General features: G+C 32.9%; 2 protein-coding genes across 2 annotated transcripts; one reads left to right on the top strand and one right to left on the bottom strand.

Moving 5' to 3' along the window:
- On the top strand, window positions 1-2884 carry LOC106109001 (ADP-ribosylation factor-like protein 5B; the record flags this gene model as incomplete). Its single annotated transcript, XM_013290386.1, is given in 4 exon segments — window positions 1-170; window positions 1100-1225; window positions 1917-2026; window positions 2656-2884. Coding segments are annotated over 4 exon segments (455 nt in total), but the record flags the coding sequence as incomplete, so codon positions are not given.
- A 2495-nt stretch (window positions 2885-5379) lies between these two features.
- On the bottom strand, window positions 5380-24050 carry LOC106108993 (alpha-mannosidase 2). Its single transcript, XM_013290375.1, has 7 exons — window positions 24032-24050; window positions 23275-23354; window positions 19959-20042; window positions 12197-12289; window positions 9078-9272; window positions 8697-8808; window positions 5380-8303 (listed from the first exon to the last, which is right to left on the bottom strand). Exons 1-7 carry the CDS (start codon window positions 24048-24050, stop codon window positions 5596-5598), a joined length of 3291 nt encoding a protein of 1096 aa, XP_013145829.1. The 3' UTR covers window positions 5380-5595.
- Between the last annotated feature and the right edge of the window lie 297 nt (window positions 24051-24347).

The raw sequence follows: 24347 nt of genomic DNA, 5'->3' as shown, positions 1-24347 counted from the left end.
AAACAACTATATTGTACCAGTTGTTACTTGGTGAAGCTGTTCATACTCGGCCAACCATTGGCTCCAATGTGGAAGAGGTTGTGTGGCGCAATTTACGCTTTGTCATGTGGGATCTCGGAGGCCAGCAGAGTCTCCGATCTGCTTGGAACACCTATTACACAAATAGTGAGGTAAGAATTTTTAATTGACTCTTACCAAATTATTTTTTAGTATACTGCATAATGTATTATCACATGTGGCAATTTTTTATGTGATGTAAGAATTAGTTACATTATCATGTTAGCTATGTTTAAAGCCCAATTGTATTATGTTGTAATTGTTATGTAGCCGATTGTTGCCATGCAGTTTAGAATGTAATTCATATTTTAATCTATGTAAATGTATATTTGACATATTCCAAGGAATAGCCAATCTGTTGTGGAATATACTTGACATCTCTTGGGAAGATTTTTAGCAATTTGCAAATACATGAGCTATATACTGCAGCACAGCGATTGAAACCTCATTATACAGTTTATCACAATTTAAATAATTTTGCAATATGCTGATCTGACTGAGACAAATGTAAAGATTGTGGTTGCCTGGAGAAAAATTTACATTTTTTTTGAACAATATTGAGATTGCCGGTTGAACTGAATGTTCAATTTTACAGCTGTGCTATGTTTGTTGCTCTTTTTTGCTATTTCCTACATGTTCAGTAACAAAACTTATTTATGTGTTCACATGATAAAGAGAATAAATTCATTAATGGATTTAATAAGAACACTTTAAAATGTGAACAGCATTTTCTTTGTTTAATACTAATAATGTTGCTTTGTAATTGTTGCGTAAATGCTTTTGGCAGTTTTGGCAGCACATTGTATCTTATAATTGTATAATACTGATATAGATTTAGGTGTGGTAAATTTTTTGTGCACATCTTTGTTCACTGTTAATGTAATTTCTGTACAAACACCACATTCATTTAATCTGCGACCATCTTTTGTGCCACATAACAATGTAATCTTATTACCTAAGCCAGAATGTGTTCTTTATTTTGCTAACTTTAAGTAGATATGTTGTTATTTTTATCTATCATGTTTTTGTGTCTTTTTTACAGTTTGTGATAATGGTGATAGATTCAACAGACCGTCAACGTTTGAACATAAGTAGAGAGGAGCTTCATCGAATGCTAACCCATGAAGAGCTCAGCAAAGCCTGCTTGTTAGTTTTCGCAAATAAACAGGTACAGTTATAATAATTTTCTTTTTATAAGAGAAGGGGGCAAACAATCAGCGGAAACATGGAGATGGCTAACACCAGAGGAACTACAGATGCGTTGCGGGCCTTTGAGGAAATTGTAGGCTCGCTTCTTAAAGGACTCTAAGTCGTATTGGTTTGGAAATACCGCCGAGGACAGACCGTTCCACAACGCGGCTGTGCGGGGCAGAAATTTCTGCGAAAATTGCACGATTGAATTTATGATGAACAAGTTTTCGTTCGTGAATCCATCCGTGGGTGTGTATGGTGAGTAGCCTACATGTGCTTCCAGACTATCTTCTACATCTATACCAAATTTAATCGAAATCTGTTCAGCCGTTTAGGCTACAAACTAGCAAACATCCATCCATCGTAACTTTGCATTTATAAAATTAGTATTATTATCTCGTGTGAAGGCTCGTAAAATACCATAGATTGTTTAAAAATAAGTATCTTTTAGAATACTAAGCTGCATATCTAGAAGCTGGTTATTGAAATATTCATAAAGTATTATACTGTTAGTATACAAAGTATAAAAATAAATGCGTAGATCTACAACTGTATTAGAAATATAAGACAATTTGAATAGAAATCATTATAATGCCCTAAATAATCTGCAATTACCATGTATTAAGAAACAATTTTATGTACATTACTATTTATATAATATATTCCAGGATGTGAAAGGCTCGATGACTGCGGCTGAAATATCTGAACAATTAGCTTTGACCTCCATCAAACAGCATCCATGGCATATACAGGCTTGCTGTGCGCTCACGGGGGAAGGGTAAGTTGAAAATATCATATACTGTAGTTTTAGACTTGAACCTAGAACATGCCAGATCTTTAATAACTAATTTATCAGTGGATTTTCCAGAACGTTCCAATTTCGGGTCCTACAAAAATATATTCATAGTAATTCTGGTTTTGTCTATAGGCGTGGGAGTAATTAATTTTATGCAATATTCTCCAATAGTTATTATGATACATGGAAATCAAAGAAAGACATGTTTCCGGCAATGTTAAAGGAGTTGTTTATCTTATTTAATTAGGTTATAATAATAGCTATAGTACTTACTTCTTGATAATACAAAAGTAAATATGTTGACACACACTGATAAGGAATGATCTCCATGTTTAAACTTATTATTGTAAAGTACTAGCTTTCGCCTGCAACTCCGTCCGCGCGAAATAAAAAAAACAAAAGCAAGTAGCTTAGGTGTTCTTTTAAACTATGCTTTACATTTATGCCAGATTTCAAGAGATAAAAAACAATAGTTTACATTCTGGAATACTGCATGGGCAAATAACTCATTTTTTTTAATCTACTAGCATGAAGTCGCAGACGACAACTAGTTAAGGATATTCAGTATGTGGTTTATTTTTTGATTCTTGTTTTTTTTATATATTTTGCAGATTGCACCTCGGATTGGAATGGATCGCCAGCAGAATAAAGAAGAAATAATGTGTCTCGTGATATTTTGTTACTTTTCTTTTTGCAATGAATCAAATTTAAATCCTAACCTATTTTTTAAATAACGTTAATAATGCATCACAAGTGTGGAAATAAATATCGAATGAAATGTATACTAATTTTTAATATTTTAATTTTTATTTAAATTACAATACAATGAAATAACTTGTACATAGTTTTATTTCTAATGATAAATTAAAGGATCAGAGGATATTTTTGAGATTCACATAATCTAGGAATTAACTAATAACAAAAAATATAGACATAAAAGTTTTCTAAAATATTTCCTGATATCTCAAATTTTACATAATAGGTTTACAGTATTTTAAAAGTTTTCAAAAGTATTATAACATGGTAAGTATTAGTCATTAATAAATGCAGCAAAAATGTTATAATTTAAAGTAATGTTTTTTCGGGTAACATTTTAGATTAACATTATAAAGAAAAAACCACGATATACTATCTACAAAAGCGTTCTTATTTAATATTGTACCAAATACATGTGAAGAAAAGGTTTTAATAATTATAATGTCCAAAGCTTAAAAAAAATGCTTCTAAATTACAGCTAAAATAAATACAAATAAATAACTTGGATAGAAAATGAAGAGAAAACCCCTTTTATTTAATTTTTGCCAGAAATAAGAAAAACAATGTTATACTAAGAGACAAATCACTTTATATGTAACATCTCTTTACTTCAAAGTAACATAAATAAAAAAAACTTGAAAGTCATTTTGTGATCTGTACTATCATATTGTCTCTTAAATAACTAAAATTGTTTTTAACTCACCTAAAAATAATGTAAAGAAAAACAATTAAGACAAACTCACACAAGATAATTGTCTATTAAAATTAAATTTATATATACGGGACTAGCTTTTTGTGATGTATTTCAAACATTGCATGTTAATATGTGATAATATGCAATATTGTTTCTGGACATTACTTTCTAGTAGCAGATTTATTCTACCAAAATACACATGGAAACATTTGTTTGCAAAGATATTGAAGCTATGAAAATTTCAGATAAAAATAATTTCTAAAACCGGTACAATTATTTCTTTTATCAATTACTAAGAAATCCTTAACTTTTACCTATGTTTTATTAAATATTATGACATTGGCGCTAACAAATGATAACTTACATTATTTGCAAGCTAACATAAATCGCGATTAATTTGTCAGCAATATTAGTACTTAGAATTTAACCAAATTAGTTAAAACAAATAAAATATTAACAAACACAATCAAAAAATTCTTATAAATTATACCTATTTGACATAGTAAGTTTCCACTGCCGAAGACTTGACACTTGTATTGACAGGTATTGTTAACATTCTCATAGAAAACAGACATTTGTCTATACAAGTGTAGCGGCAGTCGAAACAGTCGACCACTTTTTTGACGTGATAACGTTACAAATACGTGAACGGTTGCACGTACGGAGAAGCGTAACTCGTTTCATCGTTCTTTTAGAGCCAAGTGTGAAAAAGAGAGAGCGATAGCAAGAGCTCACAACAAACGACAGAGAGATACGATAGGCTTAACCGTTCGGTTTGTTACGTCATCACATCAAAATATCCACACTAAACCGAATTTATAAACTTTTTAAACCCAATGTTTTAGCCTCAATCGTTATTGTATTTAGATTATATTTCTATAATCGATTTTCTCTTGAAAGGAGATATTTTAATAAATAGGTCTTGCATACTTAAATAGTTCCAATTTTATGCTTTTAACGTCTGAAGCCTTTAGTTCTATGCAGTTATGTACTTTATTAAAAGAAAACGACAAACCTAAAGGATTACTTAAACTAATTTGTACACAATATAAAAGAGATCTTAAAAAATGACAACTTACAAAGAACTGAGAAATGAATAAATTAATTAAACATAATTTTTACTAAGAAATATTGATAACATCCTAATATTTCTAATTATTTTAACACTTGGAATGCGCGGAACGTAAAATATGACAGTCTGCAAATGTCGGTTAACGTAAAATACGTATTGAGAACATTCGTTGTAAATAATATACCAGTTTTCGATTCACTGCGATATATTAGTAAACGAAATATTCCCACGATTTACTAAACTGCCTGTACATGTAATTCAGTGCAAGTATTCCCGCACGCCAAGTGTTATATTGGCAAGATGTATGTACATTTGACTAAGATCGTGTTTTTAATGCATTTTTAAAACAAATTAGAAGACTAGTAGCAAAATGGAATAATCAAGAATAAATATTTGTTTTAAGATTAGTAGGATAACTATAACCTTTACTAAATAATACTTTAAATCAAACCATTTTGATTCTGAAAAGTATATCATTTGGACCTGAGGTAGATTTATTCTAGATTTTCACTAAATTTATGCAGATGGATTCTTGATAATAATTTTCTTAAAGGATTAAAAATGTATCTTATTACGGAAACATATCGTGAATATGGAAAAAGTGAAATTTGACAAATATGCTTAAACATGAAATTTCCACCGAAACACCTGCATAAAAACATATTGTTATAGCTTGAATAGGAATATAAAAACGAAAACGTTGTGCGGAATATTATGGAATTAAGAGATGTAATAAAGAAAGCGATTGAACCGCCCCCAAGCCAAGATTTTTGCATTCCTGTTTATGCTATATCTTATTTTAAAGGCAATTTGTTTTCACACAAATGTTTCGGTAGTGGAAAGGCATAATTATATGCACATTATTCCTAATATTAATTTTACATAGACATCGAACAAATCTCCCGAGTGCATCGGATTGAATTTGGACCTAGGAGATATGTGAAAAGCGTTTACTAACATTAATGCTGACTAAATACTTCTAGAACAGCAATAGTATGATTATTTCCTAATGATTTAATTTAACAGTCTTCAAAACTTGACCTTATATGTTTTAACCTCTACCGGTTCTAATTTCACGTCTTCTATACCGAACAGAGTGTTATACGTCTTAAGGCCGGTTAAGCTGACTGATGTCAAGTTCCTGATATGAAGTCCGTTGAACCGGGTCTTAGGTGTGAACGAGGTCGGTTTCGAGCGACGTATTCCTACGCTACAACTGTGGGCAGGTCGCTGTAGTACCATGTAGCACGACGAGCTCGGGAACTGTTCGAGAATATCATCGGTAATAGTACGCATAGTAACAAGATGGATACCCGGCGGGAAGGTCTGCACAAAAGACTGGTACTTCTTCACTTTTATATCGCCCACCTCACTCGTATCCACCAAATAAACGTTCACGGGGTAGTTCAGACACCGGCTCAAGTAATCAGCGTTCTGCGATGGCAATTGATAATCTTTCGTTTTCTCCTCAGGTCTAAAGAACCTTTCGTGTACGTTTTGGAATTTCTCGTTAATATCTCTTTTAGCTTTATCAAAGTTAGTAGGTTCGATGAGAAGCCAATTTTGGAATGTGGTTTGTTTGTTGTCGACCACGCCTTCACCAATGCCGCGGAAGTCATCGTACAGTGTTCGTCGATCGAGCATTACTTCAAGACGGCCGGGTTCGAAGGCCGAGGCGCCCTGCGCATGGTTAGTGATCAGAGTGATTCGCGTATCATCATCTTGAATCCAAGCCATAGTAGTGATCGGGTAATAATTCCCTTCAATACCCACCTTCTCAACTTTAACCCTCTTCTGATATTGGAATCCATTCTGATCCGTATAGAACTCCGGTGGTTCTCCGTTCAGGATGTTAGTTTCGATTCGCATAAAGAGTTCAGTCTCTCTATTTTTAGGTGGGTTCTCAAAATCTACAACATTTTCGATCGATATGGCGTGAAGCATCGCCGGTTCTTCCACGTTGTATATCGTAATTGTATGGATCAAAAACGGCACATACATTGTTATTATTTTAGTGGATACCGGCCCGGATATTATAAAAATGTTGTCGTCTTGTGCGCTGTTCCAATTGGCATATTGGTTAAGGACGTGTCTCTCAGGTGCATCGTAATCTGGCATGAACAGATAAGCTCCCGAATGTCTCTGCGCGCTTTGGTAGGCTCCGAATTGTATATCCACTGTGTTCTTCTTCCGCGCGTCCTTCCTATAAACTTGCTTCAACAATCCATTATTTCTGTTTACAAGTAATTTTAAAACTGAATTTTCGAGTTGAATATCACCAGGCATCATTTTCTTTATAACGAAATTTGATGGTTTCTCAGAATTGTTGTCAAAACAATTGTTGCAAAAAACGAGACAGTGTTTTGACACATTCTTGTATTCTTCAAGTTTGAAAGTTACTGTGGTCAAAGCGGGAAGAGTTGCAACAAACTGGACGTCGAAATTAGTATTGCTAATCACACGTTTTCCGTTGTCGAGAACTTCAATAATAGGTGTTATTTGGTGTTGGACGTGCTGTCTTGTTCTACTATCGTAAACACGAATGTCAGTTGTATTTGACCTAAGAGTGATTACTTCGGTCCGTCGTTCTGCTAGAGGGTTGAAGAGAATTACTTTCTTTCTGTCCACCAAGGACACTTGGAGTTTACGGACCGGAGCACCATACGTTTCCCATTCCACTTCACTCTGCAAAATGTTTTGGGAGTGCAATTTTTCATCCGGTAACATAATGGACGTAAGAGCAGATTCTTGCAGACGAATGCAGTGATATAAACTGGTGAATAGTTTGGTGCCGTAATCGTTCATCACGTTAGCCTTCGAAGTGCCCGTGATAGCATCGTGATGCTGGAAAAGTCCCAAATTCCGCCTTGCGTTTACCAATTGTTCATAATACTTTTCTAGGCGCTTTTCGGCAGAAACAAGTCTATGATCAGTTGACTGTCGAATAAAATTGGAGACGAGCGTGAAGATAATTTCGGATGTTCTCAGTTGATGTTCGAATTGGCGTGCTAGAATCTTAAGATAGGGACGTGTTGTGTAATACCCAGACCAGTACGCGGGTTTTCCTTCGCTGAATATGTCAGAGTAGACAAAGAAATCGCCCTTTAAACTTGGTATGTTACCTTTCAACCTTTCCTTCATAGCATTGAAATAGTCCAAAGGGGTACCGAAGTGAACTTCTGCATGGAATTGTTCTTTGTGACTGTTAATGTAATTAAACATTTTCATGTAGTTAACGTACTGTGCATCGAACTCAGAGTCGAATTCGTATCTGAAGTCGTCGCCGAGAGGTACCAGTACTACATTGTGAGCGGTAAGCGATCCAATGCGTTCATATTCTTCTATTAACGTTTTAGACTTGCTGTGAAGATTGTGTTCCGTTATCTCTTCGTGTTTTGCAGTGTACTCGGAATACTCGCCGGGAATTTTACGAAAATCATAGCTCAGACAAATAGACGGATGAGGACCACAAGTGCTTTTAATAGAGTAAATGTCAAAAGGTTGGTTGTGTACTATTAAAGATGGCTTCTTAGTGTTCCATCCGGGCAACCAGAAGAACTCTTCAATCTGTCGTTGAGCAAGCCACTGTTTCCAGGCGTAGTGGATTCGTTGGATGATCGCGCCCTCCAGTCCGCTTTGATCTAGAATGTATGGTACTGTTGGTCCATGGCCGAAGGGATCAATTGACCAGCCGATTTTAGGGGTGACTCCAAGATTCGTTTTAACCCAATGGTGACCTGAAATTATTTTATTATTAGTAGACAAAACCCTAAATTTGATTCATAAGAAACCTTATCTTAAGGCAAAAACTTCTCTGAGTACTATTTAATTAAACAATGTTCTAAATTGGTAGACAAAGTTCTAATATCTAAATAAGCTTTACTATTAGAACTCGTCCAGTATACAGGGTGTTGTTTTCCCGTAACAGACTAGTCAAAGTTAGATGAGCCCGAAAATGATATTCAAATAAAGTTTAACACAGCGTGCAAACTTTGATGTAATACAGAGGGCAAACTAAGTCTATGTAATTTTCAGACAATTTTGAGAATGCAGGTAACTAATTATAAACAGAATAATGTTTTTTTTTTATTTAACAAAAAATCACACATGTAATTATATTTTTATATTACCTTCTATAAACTGATCGATTAACGCGTAGATATGGGTACAAGCTTCGTCCGGCATTACCCAACCACCAGTCGTTATTTCAAGTCGTCCTTCCTTTATTAGTTTTTTGAGTGCCTGTAACAAATATAACGACATTTTGTAAGTAAAACTGTACCTACAGTAAAACTTACAAAATTATACTGTCGAAACATTTGTTAAAATATTTGTCATTCATTTCAGTAAGAATATGCTTTAAGACAATTTGACAATGTTGGAATTTCTCGGTTAATTTTTCAAGTCTATTAGCGATTAGATCTTCAATAATAAAAAACTTATATGAAAACAGGTTAGTTTAACTAACTACCTAAATTCTATATTATTATTGTTATAACTGTGAAGTATACCTTTTGTTTAACAGGATGTGAAGTCTCCCACCATGCGTTAAGAAACGAAATCTCTGTCCAAATGAATGTCATGTTCGGATGCTGGTTCAATTTTATTACGATGTTGTTTATGATGTTCTTAGTCTTCCATTCGAAGTACTGCTCGAATGTCTTCAACCATCCCGGATCGTTATGTGAGTGGGGCACCACGATGACCTGCGGTATTTTGTTGTTTTTATTTACGTAGAATCACGATTTCAGACAAAAAACTACATTTCTTATTATCTTTTAATTTGTTATTAGATTACGCTTTACAATTTAAAAACAAAATACAGTTAGCTAATATAAATCATGCAGTATGCAGTGTGTGGATTGGCGAAATCTTACTAATATTATAAATATGAAAATTTAGATGGATGGATGTTCGATTTTGTAACCTAAACTGCTAAACGGATCTTGATGAAATTTGGTGTAGACGTAACAGACTATCCTCGTCTGGGAGAACAAACAGCGATTCAATTGTGTTTTTTTTAATTGTTGCTTGTAATTACAAGCTGAAGAAATCGTAAGCGAAAGCTAGTATAAAATAAAATAACTTGGCTTAGCTTAGCCTTTGTATAGTTATATACTTAGCTCTTGCTCTGAATTAGCGACGTTAAACATGTCGAACAATGAATGGGGAAAGAGATAAAAATATACACACGTCTCAATCATCCTCTTTGCTGTTTATAACTGTGTTGTCCCAGTGGGGACATCTCATATCTGTCAATCTCATCAATCATAGACTTGTGTCTATCCTTTTTAGCGTCTGATTGCGTATTATATGTACATTTATGTTTTACCGTTGCAACCTAATTAGATCGCGCACTGATCAACATTTGAAATCCAGATCATAAAATAGAATAATTATAATTATGTAAACACGTACATAATTGGACATTAAAATTTCATCACTCTAAATGAATCATTGATATTAGCTGACTGATTTCAGTGCTGTTCGGGAATGGAAAATATACGTACATTCCGGGAATAGTATATGATTATTTTGTAATGAAGCTATAACATTTGTAAACGTTTCCAGTATGTTAATTGACTCAAAATTATTTATATTGCGTTAACTGACGTTGATGCAAATTATTGTAATTCATTTGTAAATTAAACATATCATTTACTAGCTGTTGCTCGCGACTTCATCGACATGAAATTATAATAATAATAAAAGACAGCCCATGATACTCACAGAAAAATTACCTTTCTAATGAAAAGAATTTTTGAAACCGGCCCAGTAATTTTTGAGTTATTTCAATTAAAACAAAAATACAATTCTTTATAACATTAGTATACTCGTAGATACGTTACGGTAACTATCGCTACGTAATTGTGAGATTTTTACAATCGAATAAACAAATTGCTGTGATGTTCATAATTGTGAACCAATTAATTGGAAATAGAAAACATGTTGCATTGTGCATTGGAAGTGGCTCGAAATATCGAGGGGAAACCGGGGATATCGATGAAAAAATTAAAAACATACTCGAATATAGTCTTAAATATAATATAAGAAGTCTTAAACTTGTAGCTAAAGCCACATTAATGTAGAATTTTGTTATCTATCTTTTAATTATAATGAACAGATAAAGAATGTTACACATCTCAAGTACATTGTAAAAAATTTAACTCATTGGGAGTGATGAATACAATATCCACATATATTCTTTGTTAATAAAAAAGAAAACGGTTTTATAAACTACTCATATCTTACTGAATAAATAAACGGCCGGCAACAGATTAATCTGCGAAAAATTTGCGCCAATTAATACATAATCGTATTAAAGATAATCCGACAAAATTGCGATAGTTCACGAAGTCAATTAGTACTCGTAATTATCTATCTATCTTCTATACATATAATAAAATTGGAGTGTTTATTTGTAATATCAAAAGAAACACTCCAGATTTCGGGAAGATGATGTACTTGCGTTGCTGAAAACGAAAATCGCATTTAAAATGTTTTGTCTGTCTGTCTGTCCGCAAGCCTCGTTTGTTACGGGCAAACGGCTGGGCCGATTATGACCGGAATTTTACTGAAGGGTAGCTACCCTTCAGTAAAATTCCTGTGTCTATGTCAGCTGACATAGACGGGCATATCATAGGCTACTTTTCTATCTTCATATTGTGTGGTCAAAGTCGCGGAGAACAGCTAGTTGTTATGTAAAAATGAGTTCTTTTCTATTTATATTACTTAGTATTAACATTCAATTCATCTTGATATTTTGTTTAATGAATAATAATAAGATTATCACAATAATTATAATTTATTAATTCATCTTCTCGGAAACATGGATGGGGTTGTTTAAGTTTGTAATAACCAGGAAATGAGTGACATTTTATGATAAAAGTAGTAAGACAAAGTTTATGCCGTTTGTATTCGATTTCCGATCGCGGAGAGGCTCCGATATCATATTAGCAGTCTCTCTATATTAAGTTTAATGCCGTTTTCATTGCGATAATTCTATGCAAACGATTGAAGCATTTATACACGTCGGCAAATAATTATTTTCAGCATATGATGAAGGAAAAAAGAAAGTTTTTAAGGATAGGTTGCCGAATTTTAGAGATCCGACGCCTATCAATATCAATAAATATTTACAAACGCCACCCAACCGCACCATAATGGAATGCAAACCAACAAGATGGTTTCAATAGTATTTGGAACTCTGTCATAGTAAACGTTGTCGAAAATTATGCATAGAAATTGAACTATGTTCAAAAGAGAAATTTCTTCCGCCGCTAATTGTTTATTAAAATAAGTACCCTTGCATGTTAAATATAGTTAAAATATAAAACAGTAAAAAAGCAATTTTAGTTTGCGAATATTTTTAATACAGTCGATGTGATATCAAATTTAATTTTTTATATCCGGAGAATTATATACCAGATTATTTGAAGATCTACAACATCTTTTGCATTGAATACAATTTTATTTTCAGACTATTGTTGGATCTGCAGTATCGTACATTGTAGTGCCTCTTACTATCGCCCGCTTTGGATTTCAAGGAACGTCTACGAGCGGTAAGGTTTCGTTCGCAATTGAATGACATTGAAGAGTTTTTAAAGAAATAAATACATTTAAATATTACCTTTAATCCAGGACGGCGACTGTCGTTGCGAATCTTTTCGTAGCGCTCTTCAAAAGATTTGTCCCAAAACTCCTTTGTTCGGAGCCAGCTCGGCTATTAAAATAAAAAGAATTAAAACATCACACTTATCATCATACTATCATGCTAATATTATAAATGCAGAAGTTTAGATGGATGGATGGATGTTTGTTAATTTGTAGCCTAAACGGTTGATCGTATCAGGATAAAATTATGCATAGACGTATAATGTAGTAATTTTGTTTTTTTTTTAATTTCCCGCGGACAGCGCCGCGGGCAAAAGTTAGATTTAAATACATAAATGGCGAGAGAGAAATACAAATGATATTTACATTCTGTTTGTCTCTGAGCTTGTATCGCATGTGACGAGGAATTCATTAATCTCTGTGCAACGTGGGAAACGTTGTTGATACAAGCTTACGAATTACGAGGACTAGAATCAGATATCAGAAATCTACAGTTTAATAAAGCGACGGCTGACTCATCATCTCCATAGTCTTATCCCACTCATGCGTGGTTGCCGCGTAAGGTTTTTAAAAAACCTTACTGTTTTGTTTTTATAATTACGGCCGCCCGCCAGCTACTTGGCTTTTGATTACATTAATATTATTTGACTTTTTAACGTATTTAATCTATCGAAAGGCCTATTACCAGGAAGGAGTTATTTGATTATAGTTTTTAATCGATCTTAAATTAAGTTTATAGCGCAAAAGCCATCATTCAGATAATTTACTGTTGAATAAAAGAGACATTGTAGATACGAGTCCGTTTATCCATTGTCTAAGGTTACATTGTAATACAAGACAGATATAAGAAAATAAACGCAATCCACGACGTCCGAGTAAAGCTTGGCTTACAGTGTTTTATTAGTTTACGGTCGAACGCAGAGGAGTGTTACAAAGGTAATCGCACACAAACAGACGGAGTTAGTTTAACCAACTACGGCACAATTCAGTTAATCGCGACTTAAATAAAACTTCACTTCTTAGTAAAATGTTACCACAGAACTCCACTTCTACAATGTTCATGTCATCCCTTACAATCCCTTTAGAAAAAACGGGACACAATATGTATAGATACAAGTGTCGCTGAACTTTAATTCAATAAATAATTCTTAAAGTAATTCAGTTCTATCCATACATTTTTGTGGTAATTTAATATCTATTGACTATACTTATTCAATTATTAATATTCCAAGTGAAAAGTTTGTAAATAGTAGGGACTAATATTCTTAGCATTGGGAACCGCTATGAAAATATAGTACAGATGAAATTATTTCTCTATAAGTCATAGATCCCCAAGATCGATTCCCAGTCGGGACAAATATTTGCGTATTCAACGACTGTTTGCTTTAAGGCTAGAGTCCGATTCAAGGTTCCTCCATAGCGTAGTTTACTCTTGTCATTATAAGTTATATCAAACATGATTTAAAAACGATGTTTGTAGACGAACGTTTTTCTCCTCAAACTTTTCAATAATTAATAGAGATGTATACATTTCAATTGTAAAAAAATGTTTTAAAAAATAATCACCAATACTATAAAGTTTAAAACTATGACTGAATAACCCACGAAAAAAGCTTGATTAAATAAACATTATAACAAAATGACGAAATAGACTAACAATGAAATTGCACCCGCATACATATTTTACTAGACGACACATTTATTAACTGTCATCAGTATAATGATACTCTATATATACACATACTGTATGGACAAGTATATGGCACGTATGAAACCGACACTGAAAATAGAAATGTCCATTTTAATATTGACGGCAAAGTGGATGAAACTTTGCGGAGTGGGGTTATATGAAATTAAATCGGAACTTTCGACCAGCGAATCACCACAGCATCAACGTAAAGTGCATTATTAAAATTTTATGAAAATTCAATTAACAACAACTATGCCTACCATCCTATGACCACTTAACATCAGGTGCGATCGTGCACAAGCTCTACTTTTTACATCATAACAAAATGACCTCTATCATTGGATATTTTTTTTTTTTACATATACATGAACATTAGCCGAAAGCGACATGCTTTGTAATGCTGCGATTGGTAAAACCCCACCTAAATGTTAAATGTTTAATTATACATTTAATAAAAGAGTATCTGTATGTAACTATTATAATAATATAATATTGCAGAAGTACAAAACATTTGCGACGTAGGTACTCATAATAAAAAATAAATATTAAAAAACTGCCTTATTGCCTACCGGCACGGCTTTTGGTCTATCTCCGAAACGGCTTAACTGATTTTGTCGGAGCTTTTAATGGAAGGCATTTTTTTATTCCAAGCTGACGAAGTCCCGAGCAACAGCTAGTTGCAAATGAAAGTTATTATACAGTAGAACCTCGATAAAGTCCAAAGGAAACACAAAAAATTTTAACTTATAGAGGTTTAAGTTATCAAGGGTCTATGTTGTAGAGGTTTTGGGCTCTGATTCCCTTCCCGAACATATTATTTTTTGAAGTTATAGAGGTTCATAAGTTACCGAGGTTTGAGTTATCGAGGTTCTACTGTAGTAACAAATAATGTAATCTGAATTCATTAATTATTATAATTAATAACGACTTAACTAAATAGAATTTTGTATAAGTTTTCATGTTGTTAGTATGCAACAATTGCACCTCATAACACATTTGAAATTCTAGGACTTGTTGGGTTTTAAATAATGATGCCTTGTAAAACCACAATAAAAAGTTTTATCTGCAATTAATTGTAAATACAACAGCTGTAAATGTATCATTAATTTTTAATCTAGCAAATAATAGGCGAGCTTTTAAAAATAGAAAACAGCCGGGAATTGGTAACTGTTCTCCATAGTTAAATATGCAATTTACGAACATCGAATGCATTATTCAACAGAATTTGCAAATGAAAGGAGAATATCCTATCAAAGTCTACGTACAAAAATACGTGCCCATTTTTAGGCCCACAAACGTGTACTTCGTACTATGCAATCCTCAAATGCATAAAGCTTAGCGATGGTTATTTCATAAAGGAATTACAGATATATAGAGCTACAGAAACAAATATCTATTTACACAGAAAACAAGGTTTTTTTAAAAGGATAGAAATTTATTATCATTTGTGAGAACATCAAGTTCTAGATAATAAACTATGACGGAGGAACATTATCTATACTATTATAATAAAGCGTAAACACACACTTCTTTGTTGCCTAAGATGTCAGTAATTACAGCATATTTTTTAATAATCCTTTTTTAATAAAACGCCCTTTACTTACGTCACGCTTTAGGCTATATATTTTCACGCCATTAAACTTAGAGGGTAAATATTTAGGATAAAAACCCTAATGTGGAAAGAGACCATAAGTTGCTGCTAACATCAAAGAAACAAGGTTGCTATGGTTTGTCATCGTCATGTCATTTTGACATTTGCAATTGATAATTTGACACATGTAAACATGAAAATTTTCATAATTTTATGCAGTTGAAGTCGCACGGGAACAGCTAGTAATTTATAAATCAAGGATAATCTTAGTTTATTCACAGTATTGAAACGTTTAGGTTAGTTAAAGATATATGAAAACTTTCATATTATAGTGTACAAATTTGCATAGTTACTTTGTTTATATATAATGTTAGTAGTGTCTTGCACGTTGTAAGTCCCTTATTGAATTCATAATGCGTATAAACTGAAATGGTGTTTAAGCTAGATGGATATTAATATATTAGTATGAAGTCAATGCATTCAAAAGCAACAGTAAACACATAATATTGAATGCAATCTACAGGTAATCGGATTACTCTGATCAAACGTTTTAATCTAAATAGCAATCTCATTAACTATCCGAAATGTTACGCTAGATTATCTTGAAACGAATTATTATACTTGATATTAGAAAATTATACAACAAAAATATAATTTTACATTATTTGAACGGATGAAATATACGACTGTGACTCGATAATTAATCGATAGTTGCAGGGAAAAGAGATTTGATAAATTTCATCGAAATAAAACATTTTAAAAATCATTTCTAAACTACACACTATAGATAATATCTTGAAAAAAAAAACTCGTACATGATTCATACACTAATAACACTTTGTGATAGTGTAGTGTTTGTGTTTATCGTGAATAAGTAACGAGTTAGAACATTAGCGAGCGTTGTTTAAATCTAGTACTTTCTAAATTATCGATGCAATCAATGGGTCTTGTACTTTTATCATACATACAGTTACTATGCAAAAACATTGGTTTTTAAAAGAAAATAAAATGTTATCTCATTGTTAACACAAAGTTTATAGTAAAACTACCTTTCGCTCGCGACTCCGTCCGCGTAAAACTAAAAAAAAAAACAAAATAAGTAGCCTAAATGTTCTTCTAGACTTCTACATCGATACCAAATTTCATCAAAATCCGTTCAGCCGTTTAGGATAAAAACTCTAACAAACATCTATTCATCTAAACTTTCGCATTTATAACAATAGTATGAAGTATGATGGAAATTTAAAAGTAACAGTTTTCTTAATACACTTAATTCAATTTTATAACAAATCTTCAATTAATATTTATGCTTAATACTTAAGTTTACTTACATAAGCTTAAGTGTACGCTTCAGTTTGAAGGTTGATGAAAACATGAATAAAAGAGAGGTTATAACGAAAAACTACTAACAAGCCTTGACCCTAGCGCGAGGAATATTCGATTACGCACTATCGATAAGACAAAGACTTTCAACACAATATGTAATCGAATCAATTGACACATGTCATTAGACAGGACAACGCAAAGTAAACCATAGTTTGTTACCACTATAGGTACCAAGCCTACTAGAACACACGTGTGAATTAGCATTTGCTACTGACGTTTGCACTACTGTCGTGTATTGCTGCATGTAATTGGTGTTCCAATTGTCCGGTATATAATTGATATTTGAATGTCTTTGTAAGATATATACCGCGCGTAAGAAAAAAAAATATAGTCTATGTTACTCTATGTCGCTATTTATTGGTAAAATAATTTTTGTTATATGTCTAGTAGTTTTTGAGTTATTACAATATATACAAAATACAAATCTTTCCTCTTTACAAGATATTCTCGACGTTTTATAAAATGAATAAACGTTGTCAATATGCAATATCTTTTTACAGTATCACCTCTCACACGGAGGTTTCGCAGTCAAACGCTAACTTAAATTAAAAATAAAAGTTATTTAAAGTTGCGCTTAAAAGACCGTCCCTCGCTGAACTGTAAATAAGGATAAGAAAACTAAAACTTCATTCCTTTTGCCTGGTCGAAGAGATCAAACATTTGAAAATCTTTGACTTTTGAACGCGATCTCTTGTACGTAGTTTTCAAAGCATTTTAAAGTTGTCCTTTTTATTTAGTTGAAAGAAAATCTTGAGGAAGTAATTATAACTTTAGATAAAACTAACTTTTGTGCCTGACTCCGTCCGCGTGGAATTAAAATTACCTGTGTTCTTCCAGACTATCATGTACATCTATGCCAATATTCACCGAGATCCGTTCAGCCGTTTATGTTCAAATGTAACATCCATCCATCTAAACTATCGCATTTATAATATTAGTATGATTTCATATTACAATACTTGCTATTAACATATAAAAAAGGATTTAATTTTATATGTTCTTTATTATTATTAACTTGAATTTACCAAAGTCATAGCTCTCACTTGAATAAATTGCATTCCTGACGTACACAAATATACCTCTTTAGTTCCTAATGAGGTACCTAGGATTTACTTTGTAGACTGTAATTTAAAACACATACTGAGTAACGTAGACTTTCAATAAGAGGTATGTTATGCAATTTGCATGAAAGAAATAATATGTTTATTCAACTCTTTGACGTACCGAAGTATCTTGTTAAATGGAACGGATACTCGATTAGAATTTAGAATAACAAATAAAATAAACATTTCAATATAAAAATGTACAGAAAATTATAACTTATTCGTAAATTTTCAATTAATACTTCAACCGATGACGTTATTCATAGAAGTTGTATACACGTCTCAGTTAATCGTAGTGATTCTAGTTGTAATTTAAATTTTGAAAACGGTTTTTTTTGTTATTATATAGAAATATAATAACGAAAAACAAAACCTGTAAAAAATTTAACAATACATTCTTACTAATATTATAAATGCGAAAGTTTACTTGGATGTTTGTTAGAGTTTGTAGCCTAAACTGCCGAACAGATTTCGATGAAATTTGGCATAGATGTACGGGATTGTTTGGCCTTCCAAACAATCCCGTACATCTATGCCTACACAAAGTCTTCTTGCATTTGTTTTTTTGTCGCCGGCGAAATCTAGTGAGATATAAAGGGCTTCGGGATTTTGAACCTACAACTAAGAAATATTGTGTAACACAAGGAAATAAAGAAAAAATAATTTTGATACATATCAAAATATTCATCATAGCAGTGACATGTTTAAAAAAAAACATTTTTTACGAAAACGAGGGATTTATTTTCAATCTCGCGTTCAGTTTGTACTCTCCTTTTTAAACCTGCAATTTTAATAACTTTTAGTATCGTACGAGTGTATCCAGAGTGCAGGTGACCGGTGGTTCTTTGTCCGAATTTTTGGGGAACAAAGGGATTTACGATACAAAGCGTTTCGGAAAAATTAATACTGTGACTGACATGACTTTATTGCGATTGACGTTTGTGCCACCTCGTTTGGAAAAGTGTACACTCCGAAATATACTCGCCGTGTTACCAATATAGAAATATTTCAATACCGACATAAAGACTTCCAATGCATTCTCTTTAAAACAACAGAGATTGTAAAATATCTTAAACAACTATTTAATCAGTGGAATTTTAAGGTTAGATTTTATTAACAACTTATTTTTTAATTACTTTGAAAATAAACAATGGAACGACGTGTGCAACATTTACGAAATACAAAAAGAGAAACACATCTATTCTTTCAATCCAGTTTACGTTGCATATTTCCCAAAAGCGATGCATAATTTAATTAAAATGAGCGCGCGCCTTCGTTGGGAGAAAGAATTGGTTTCTTTTAATACGTTTTTTGTTTTATTTATCACTGCTGAAATAAGTTATTTGACTTCTGCTTATTAGATGTATTCAAATTTATTTTACAGTTAGTTCTGTAAATAAATATTTAAGCTCGTAATGCTATAAAGTTGACGACGCCATAGTTTTGAGCACTACTCGTAACGTTTGTTTTTAAGCAATTATAAATACTAAACATGTATAATTATTTTATTCCTTTAAAGTTACCTAGTGACTTAGTTAAGCAGACTGAACATCGATAATAAACTAGGATACGGTTAGGCATCCCTAATACATGTGAAGTTTCATAAAATATAGTTTTTATCAGGAAACAACACGAGGATTGATACCATAAATGCCGGCTCCCTAACTCTGAGCTTTGTCCATCGATAATTATAGGTAGATTTAGGTAAATCTCTCATTAATGTACAGTTAGCCACCTCACTGTTACAATACATACATACTATATCATGAAAATCCTCAAAAAGCCTTGTGCCAAGTATTCAGATAGCCGACCTCTGTACCGTAAGCATGATTCTTTAGTACAAAGTGTTAATAAGTGATAACATTCATCACCGTCATCATCCTTTGTCTGCCTACTGTTGGGCATAGGCTTTAACCAATTCCTTCCACAGAATGCGCTCCTTCGCCTTATGCATATGACTTCCCGCGTCGTGACAACTTTCGAATTACAAATTTTATTCGCAACTTACCTGGAACTCGAATGATGGGAAGATAGAAACAGTATCTATGTCGGCGACGTTTTCTTTCATGATCGGGCATTGTTCTTCTTTTACCTTTAAATAAAAAAAAATATTATAAGCTAAATCAATTTTCTTTAGTGTGAAGTTAGCTTTTACATTATGTACGAATGCAACACTTGATATCTGTTTAGAAGATCTAAATAAACTAATGTCGGATTGATAATTTGATTAACTCCAGAACTTATATAGCAAGGACTTTGAATTCGAATAAGGAACGTAGTAGTGCAGGAAAACTTTAACCACGACGTGAACCGCAAGCAAAAGTTAGAAATAGACATCGTATTTGTGGTAAGAATTACGTTAATTAGATTAATAATTGCATCCTTCACTAACGTATTAGATACGATAAAATAAATTTTTGTTAATAACGCCGTTTTGATTATTTAATTATGGATACCAACGAACAAAACACTTTTTAAGACACGATAAAAATAATTCTAATATTCTATTTTAGATTTTACTATTCTAAAATGTTGTAATCCGTTCAGGAATATTTTTAACGGTCATATTGGAGTTGCGGACTTGCTAACATTTTTTCTATTCGGCTTAACTAACTAGTATTTAGCAGACTAGTAGTTGGATGATTAAAAAATCAATAAAACCAACTGAGTCACTCGCTAAAATCGATCGAGCCGTTAACAAACAATCGCGTTAGAGTGGACATCCATACATATTCGCAAAGAAAATTGCCTGATCTAATTTACTGAAAGAATTTCAGCCACCACTTTTTTGTTTTCAACAATCGGAACTTTCCTCATAGAATTGTTCGCATCAATCTAGGCTCAAAATCAAGTTAAGGCTAAAAGACGGAGCTCAACGTAACGAATAAACGCATACGTGTCCATTTAATTCATTAAATGCCACAAGATAAGTTTTAACCAAGAGTTAAGTAATTTTCTGTTAATTGTGATAAGAAATGCATGTAAGCGTAATTTATATCTATACTAATATAATAAAGCGTAAACACACACTTCTTTGTTGCCTAAGATGTTAGCAATTACAGCATGTTTTTTAATAATTCTTTTTTTAATAAAAATCCCTACACTTACGTCACACTTTAGGCTATATATGTATTTTCACGCCATTATATTTTAGATAAAAACTCTAATGTAGGAAAGGGACCATAAGTTGTTGTTAACATCAAGGAAGCGAGATTGCCGAGGTTTGTCATGTCATGTCATGTCATTTTCAAATTTGCTTTTGACAATTTGACAAATGTAAACAATAAAATAAATTTTTCATAATTTCATGCGGCTGAAGCCGCACGGGAACAGCTAGTTTTTAATGATATTTACAAGCTGCTATTAAACTTTTATGGGTTTTCGTGATTAATTTAAGAAAATATTCGTACGAGTATATGATGAGTACTTAAATGGATCGATCTATGTCTAAATACAGATGACGGATGATTGCAATGTGAACCTTAGATATATAACTAAAAAAAAGCTACTTTAAATTAGCAAATTGTCTAGTATTGACTTTGTTGGTCGTGTTTTAGTACAATAAAGTTAACGGATAAAATGAATCATGTATAAAAATAATCGCATTTAAAATCTATGTGCCAGAGTAGATAATAACCTCGTTGAATCTACCCCTACATCTGGACAGATCTAGTATTCCGAGTACCTCATCCTTTATTCATCAGGATGCACAAGGAAATCAATTAAGTTGCTGAAAGGCCTTCAGATATGTAAATTGATGCGACTTCGGTTAAACGTAAATAAGCCGTATATTGGTTAATTAAAGGAAATCCAGGGGAAATTTCAAAACTTTAATACTAAAGTTGTGCAAACTTCCTCCGCAACTCCATTAACTTATATTGCTCTCGTTTATCAGAATGTACTTCTATTTTTATTGAACTCTAATAGGTTTATATTGAATGAAGTAATTGAGAAAGTGCTAATATTACAAGCAATACATTTAGAGCGCGCGCACACACTTGACTGAACAATCGCAAGACTGTTGTGCGATTTTCGATTATCGATTGTTTCGCAGCACATTCAACTGTTTAGTTGTACAACTAAATCGATTAGTGCGCACACCTCCACATAGGCATAGGAATCAGAGCGCGAGAAAACAATTGTGCGATAACTTAGTACAAGATGTGCGCGTGCTCTTGACATGTTTGGAATATTGTAGTTGTAATTTTTTTTTTCGCCAATTCACAATTTAAGTTCGACAGTAATTATTATTACCACTGCAATTAATAATAATAAAAACAAAGACTAGAATATAGTAAATTTATTAGAAGGAAACTTTATGGAAAAATATGCGACAGGTCTGTTTGTAAAGAATTTATTTTATTCAGAGTTTTAACTTTAGCGACTTTAAACTTTTAACTTTTAACTTTCAGAGTTTTAACTTGCTCGTCCTAAGGGTTGATATCAAAAGACTTTAGGCAACACGTCGAGACGGGAAGTGATTTGTTCAGCAAACAATTTCTAACGATTTCCAGATCATGTGCCACCGCATTTCAGAATTTCACGAGACAAACTGCTGAAAATTCAAAACTTGTAGTGCTACGATCCCATTACACGCTATACCACACCAAAGTAAGAAGATATTTAAACTATTCCTTCATCTGTCATGCTTTTGCACATCCTGGGATATGCTAAACTCACATTTTACACATAGAATTATTGAAGGGAAACCATGTAATAAAATTATTTAACCAGGTTAAAGTTATACTATCCCTCCTATCCTATAGACTATCCTTTGAGATCTCTCAACGTATGTAACTATTTTGAACAAATGCTTTCATTTTGGGAAATACAACGTTTAGACATAAATCGTTACCTTTTTATCTATACTAATATAATAAAGCGTAAACACACACTACTTTGGGGCGTAGGTTTCAGCAATCACAGCATGTTATTGAATAATTTTTTCTTTAATAAAAAGTCCTACACTTACGACACGCTTTAGGCTATCAAACTTAGGGGGTAAATAAATAAAAAAAAAGATTCATGTGGAAAAGGGATCATATACTACAAGCAGCGAACATTAAGGAAGCAAGGTTATTATGGTAAAAGTAATTGTTGGCAATTGATAACTTGCCATATGTAAATAATAAAATAAAGTTTTTATGATTTCATGCTGATGAAGCCGCACGGGAACAGCTAGTATACCATAAGGTAGCAAACGAGCAAGCGGCCATAAGTTAGGACGGACTAAAGTTGAGCCTCGGTTTGTACTTCGTGTAGGGATCAATATTTGTAATTCTATTCTCTGTAAATAAATAAAAATTAATTCTATAATCACTTACTTTTTGCAGCTGGTGAGGCTCGGGTAAAATGGATCGGGGAGGTTTGAGTTCGTCGTTTACGGTGTTAACCAGACCGCTACCTGCAAAGAACAAAACATCTTAAGTAGGACTAATGTTATTATTAATTCTATTGTACTGTCTAATAATGCAATGCGGGAAATGCAACATGTTTATAAATCGTAAATATTACTGAACAATAATTTAATTACAGTAATTATAAAAAATAGAACGAACATTGTAATAGACCATACTCAATTTTTTTTTAAATAAATGATTTTCTAGATTGCGTGTTGTTTTTGAATTTTAATTATCCGTCCGTGGATTTTTTTGTGACTGATTTGTTACTGTTTGCCTTCAAGAGGCATTTACAGCTCCACCGGGCTTGAGGTGGACGAACGCGGATGGCGCTCAGCCTAAACCTCGTTCCGTCCGTGGATTTAACGCACAATGTATTCACATTATCAGCGTAACTATAACCAACCTTCTAGTGAAATAGAGCGTAAACATGAAATCGACACTGCAATTTTTATTGTGACTAAGATTATATCTCATTTCTATTTCCGTAGCGTTCGTGTAGTAATGTAACAGAAAAACGGGTTCATTGTAAACGTTTTGCCATAGTAATGTATATTTATTGAGCGAGAATGTTCACGCGACGCGTGCAAGCTTGCACTTCATATCTACACGTGGCGTAGTCACGAAGTTGGACGACAGAAGATAATGCCAACGCCCAGAGTGGACAAAGAAATACAGATACCATTTGAGAACTGTTCCATTTTGTATGTTACAAAAGTAGTATTAAACACTTCAACAAAACTTGTAGAGGTTACAATATATTTTTGTGTATATAACCCACGGTCAGTTTGTTTCGAAGATTTTAACAGTAAAAATCTTTGCTATTGTAATTATAACGTGGGCTTTAGACTAAAGTTCTTAGTTACCTTCAGTTTTAGACTAAAGTTCTATATCTGCAAAAACGATCTAGAAGTATCGTTTACATTTAACTAGCTTTCACCCGCGATTCTGTCCGCGTAGAATTATAAAAAAACAAAAGTGAGTGGCCTATGTGTTCT

The sequence above is a fragment of the Papilio polytes genome, unplaced genomic scaffold, assembly GCF_000836215.1.
Source record: "Papilio polytes unplaced genomic scaffold, Ppol_1.0 DF821388.1, whole genome shotgun sequence".
In the NCBI taxonomy this organism is placed as follows: domain Eukaryota; kingdom Metazoa; phylum Arthropoda; class Insecta; order Lepidoptera; family Papilionidae; genus Papilio; species Papilio polytes.
Note: the sequence above shows the minus strand (reverse complement) of the source record. Positions and strands in the feature narration are given on the sequence as shown.

Coding starts and splice junctions, on each gene's coding strand:
- LOC106108993 (XM_013290375.1), bottom strand. Junction 20,043..23,274: donor AGCCTCACCAGCTGCAAAAA/GTAAGTGATTAT, acceptor TTTTATTTAAAG/GTAAAAGAAGAACAATGCCC. Junction 8,809..9,077: donor CACATCCTGTTAAACAAAAG/GTATACTTCACA, acceptor TATTTGTTACAG/GCACTCAAAAAACTAATAAA.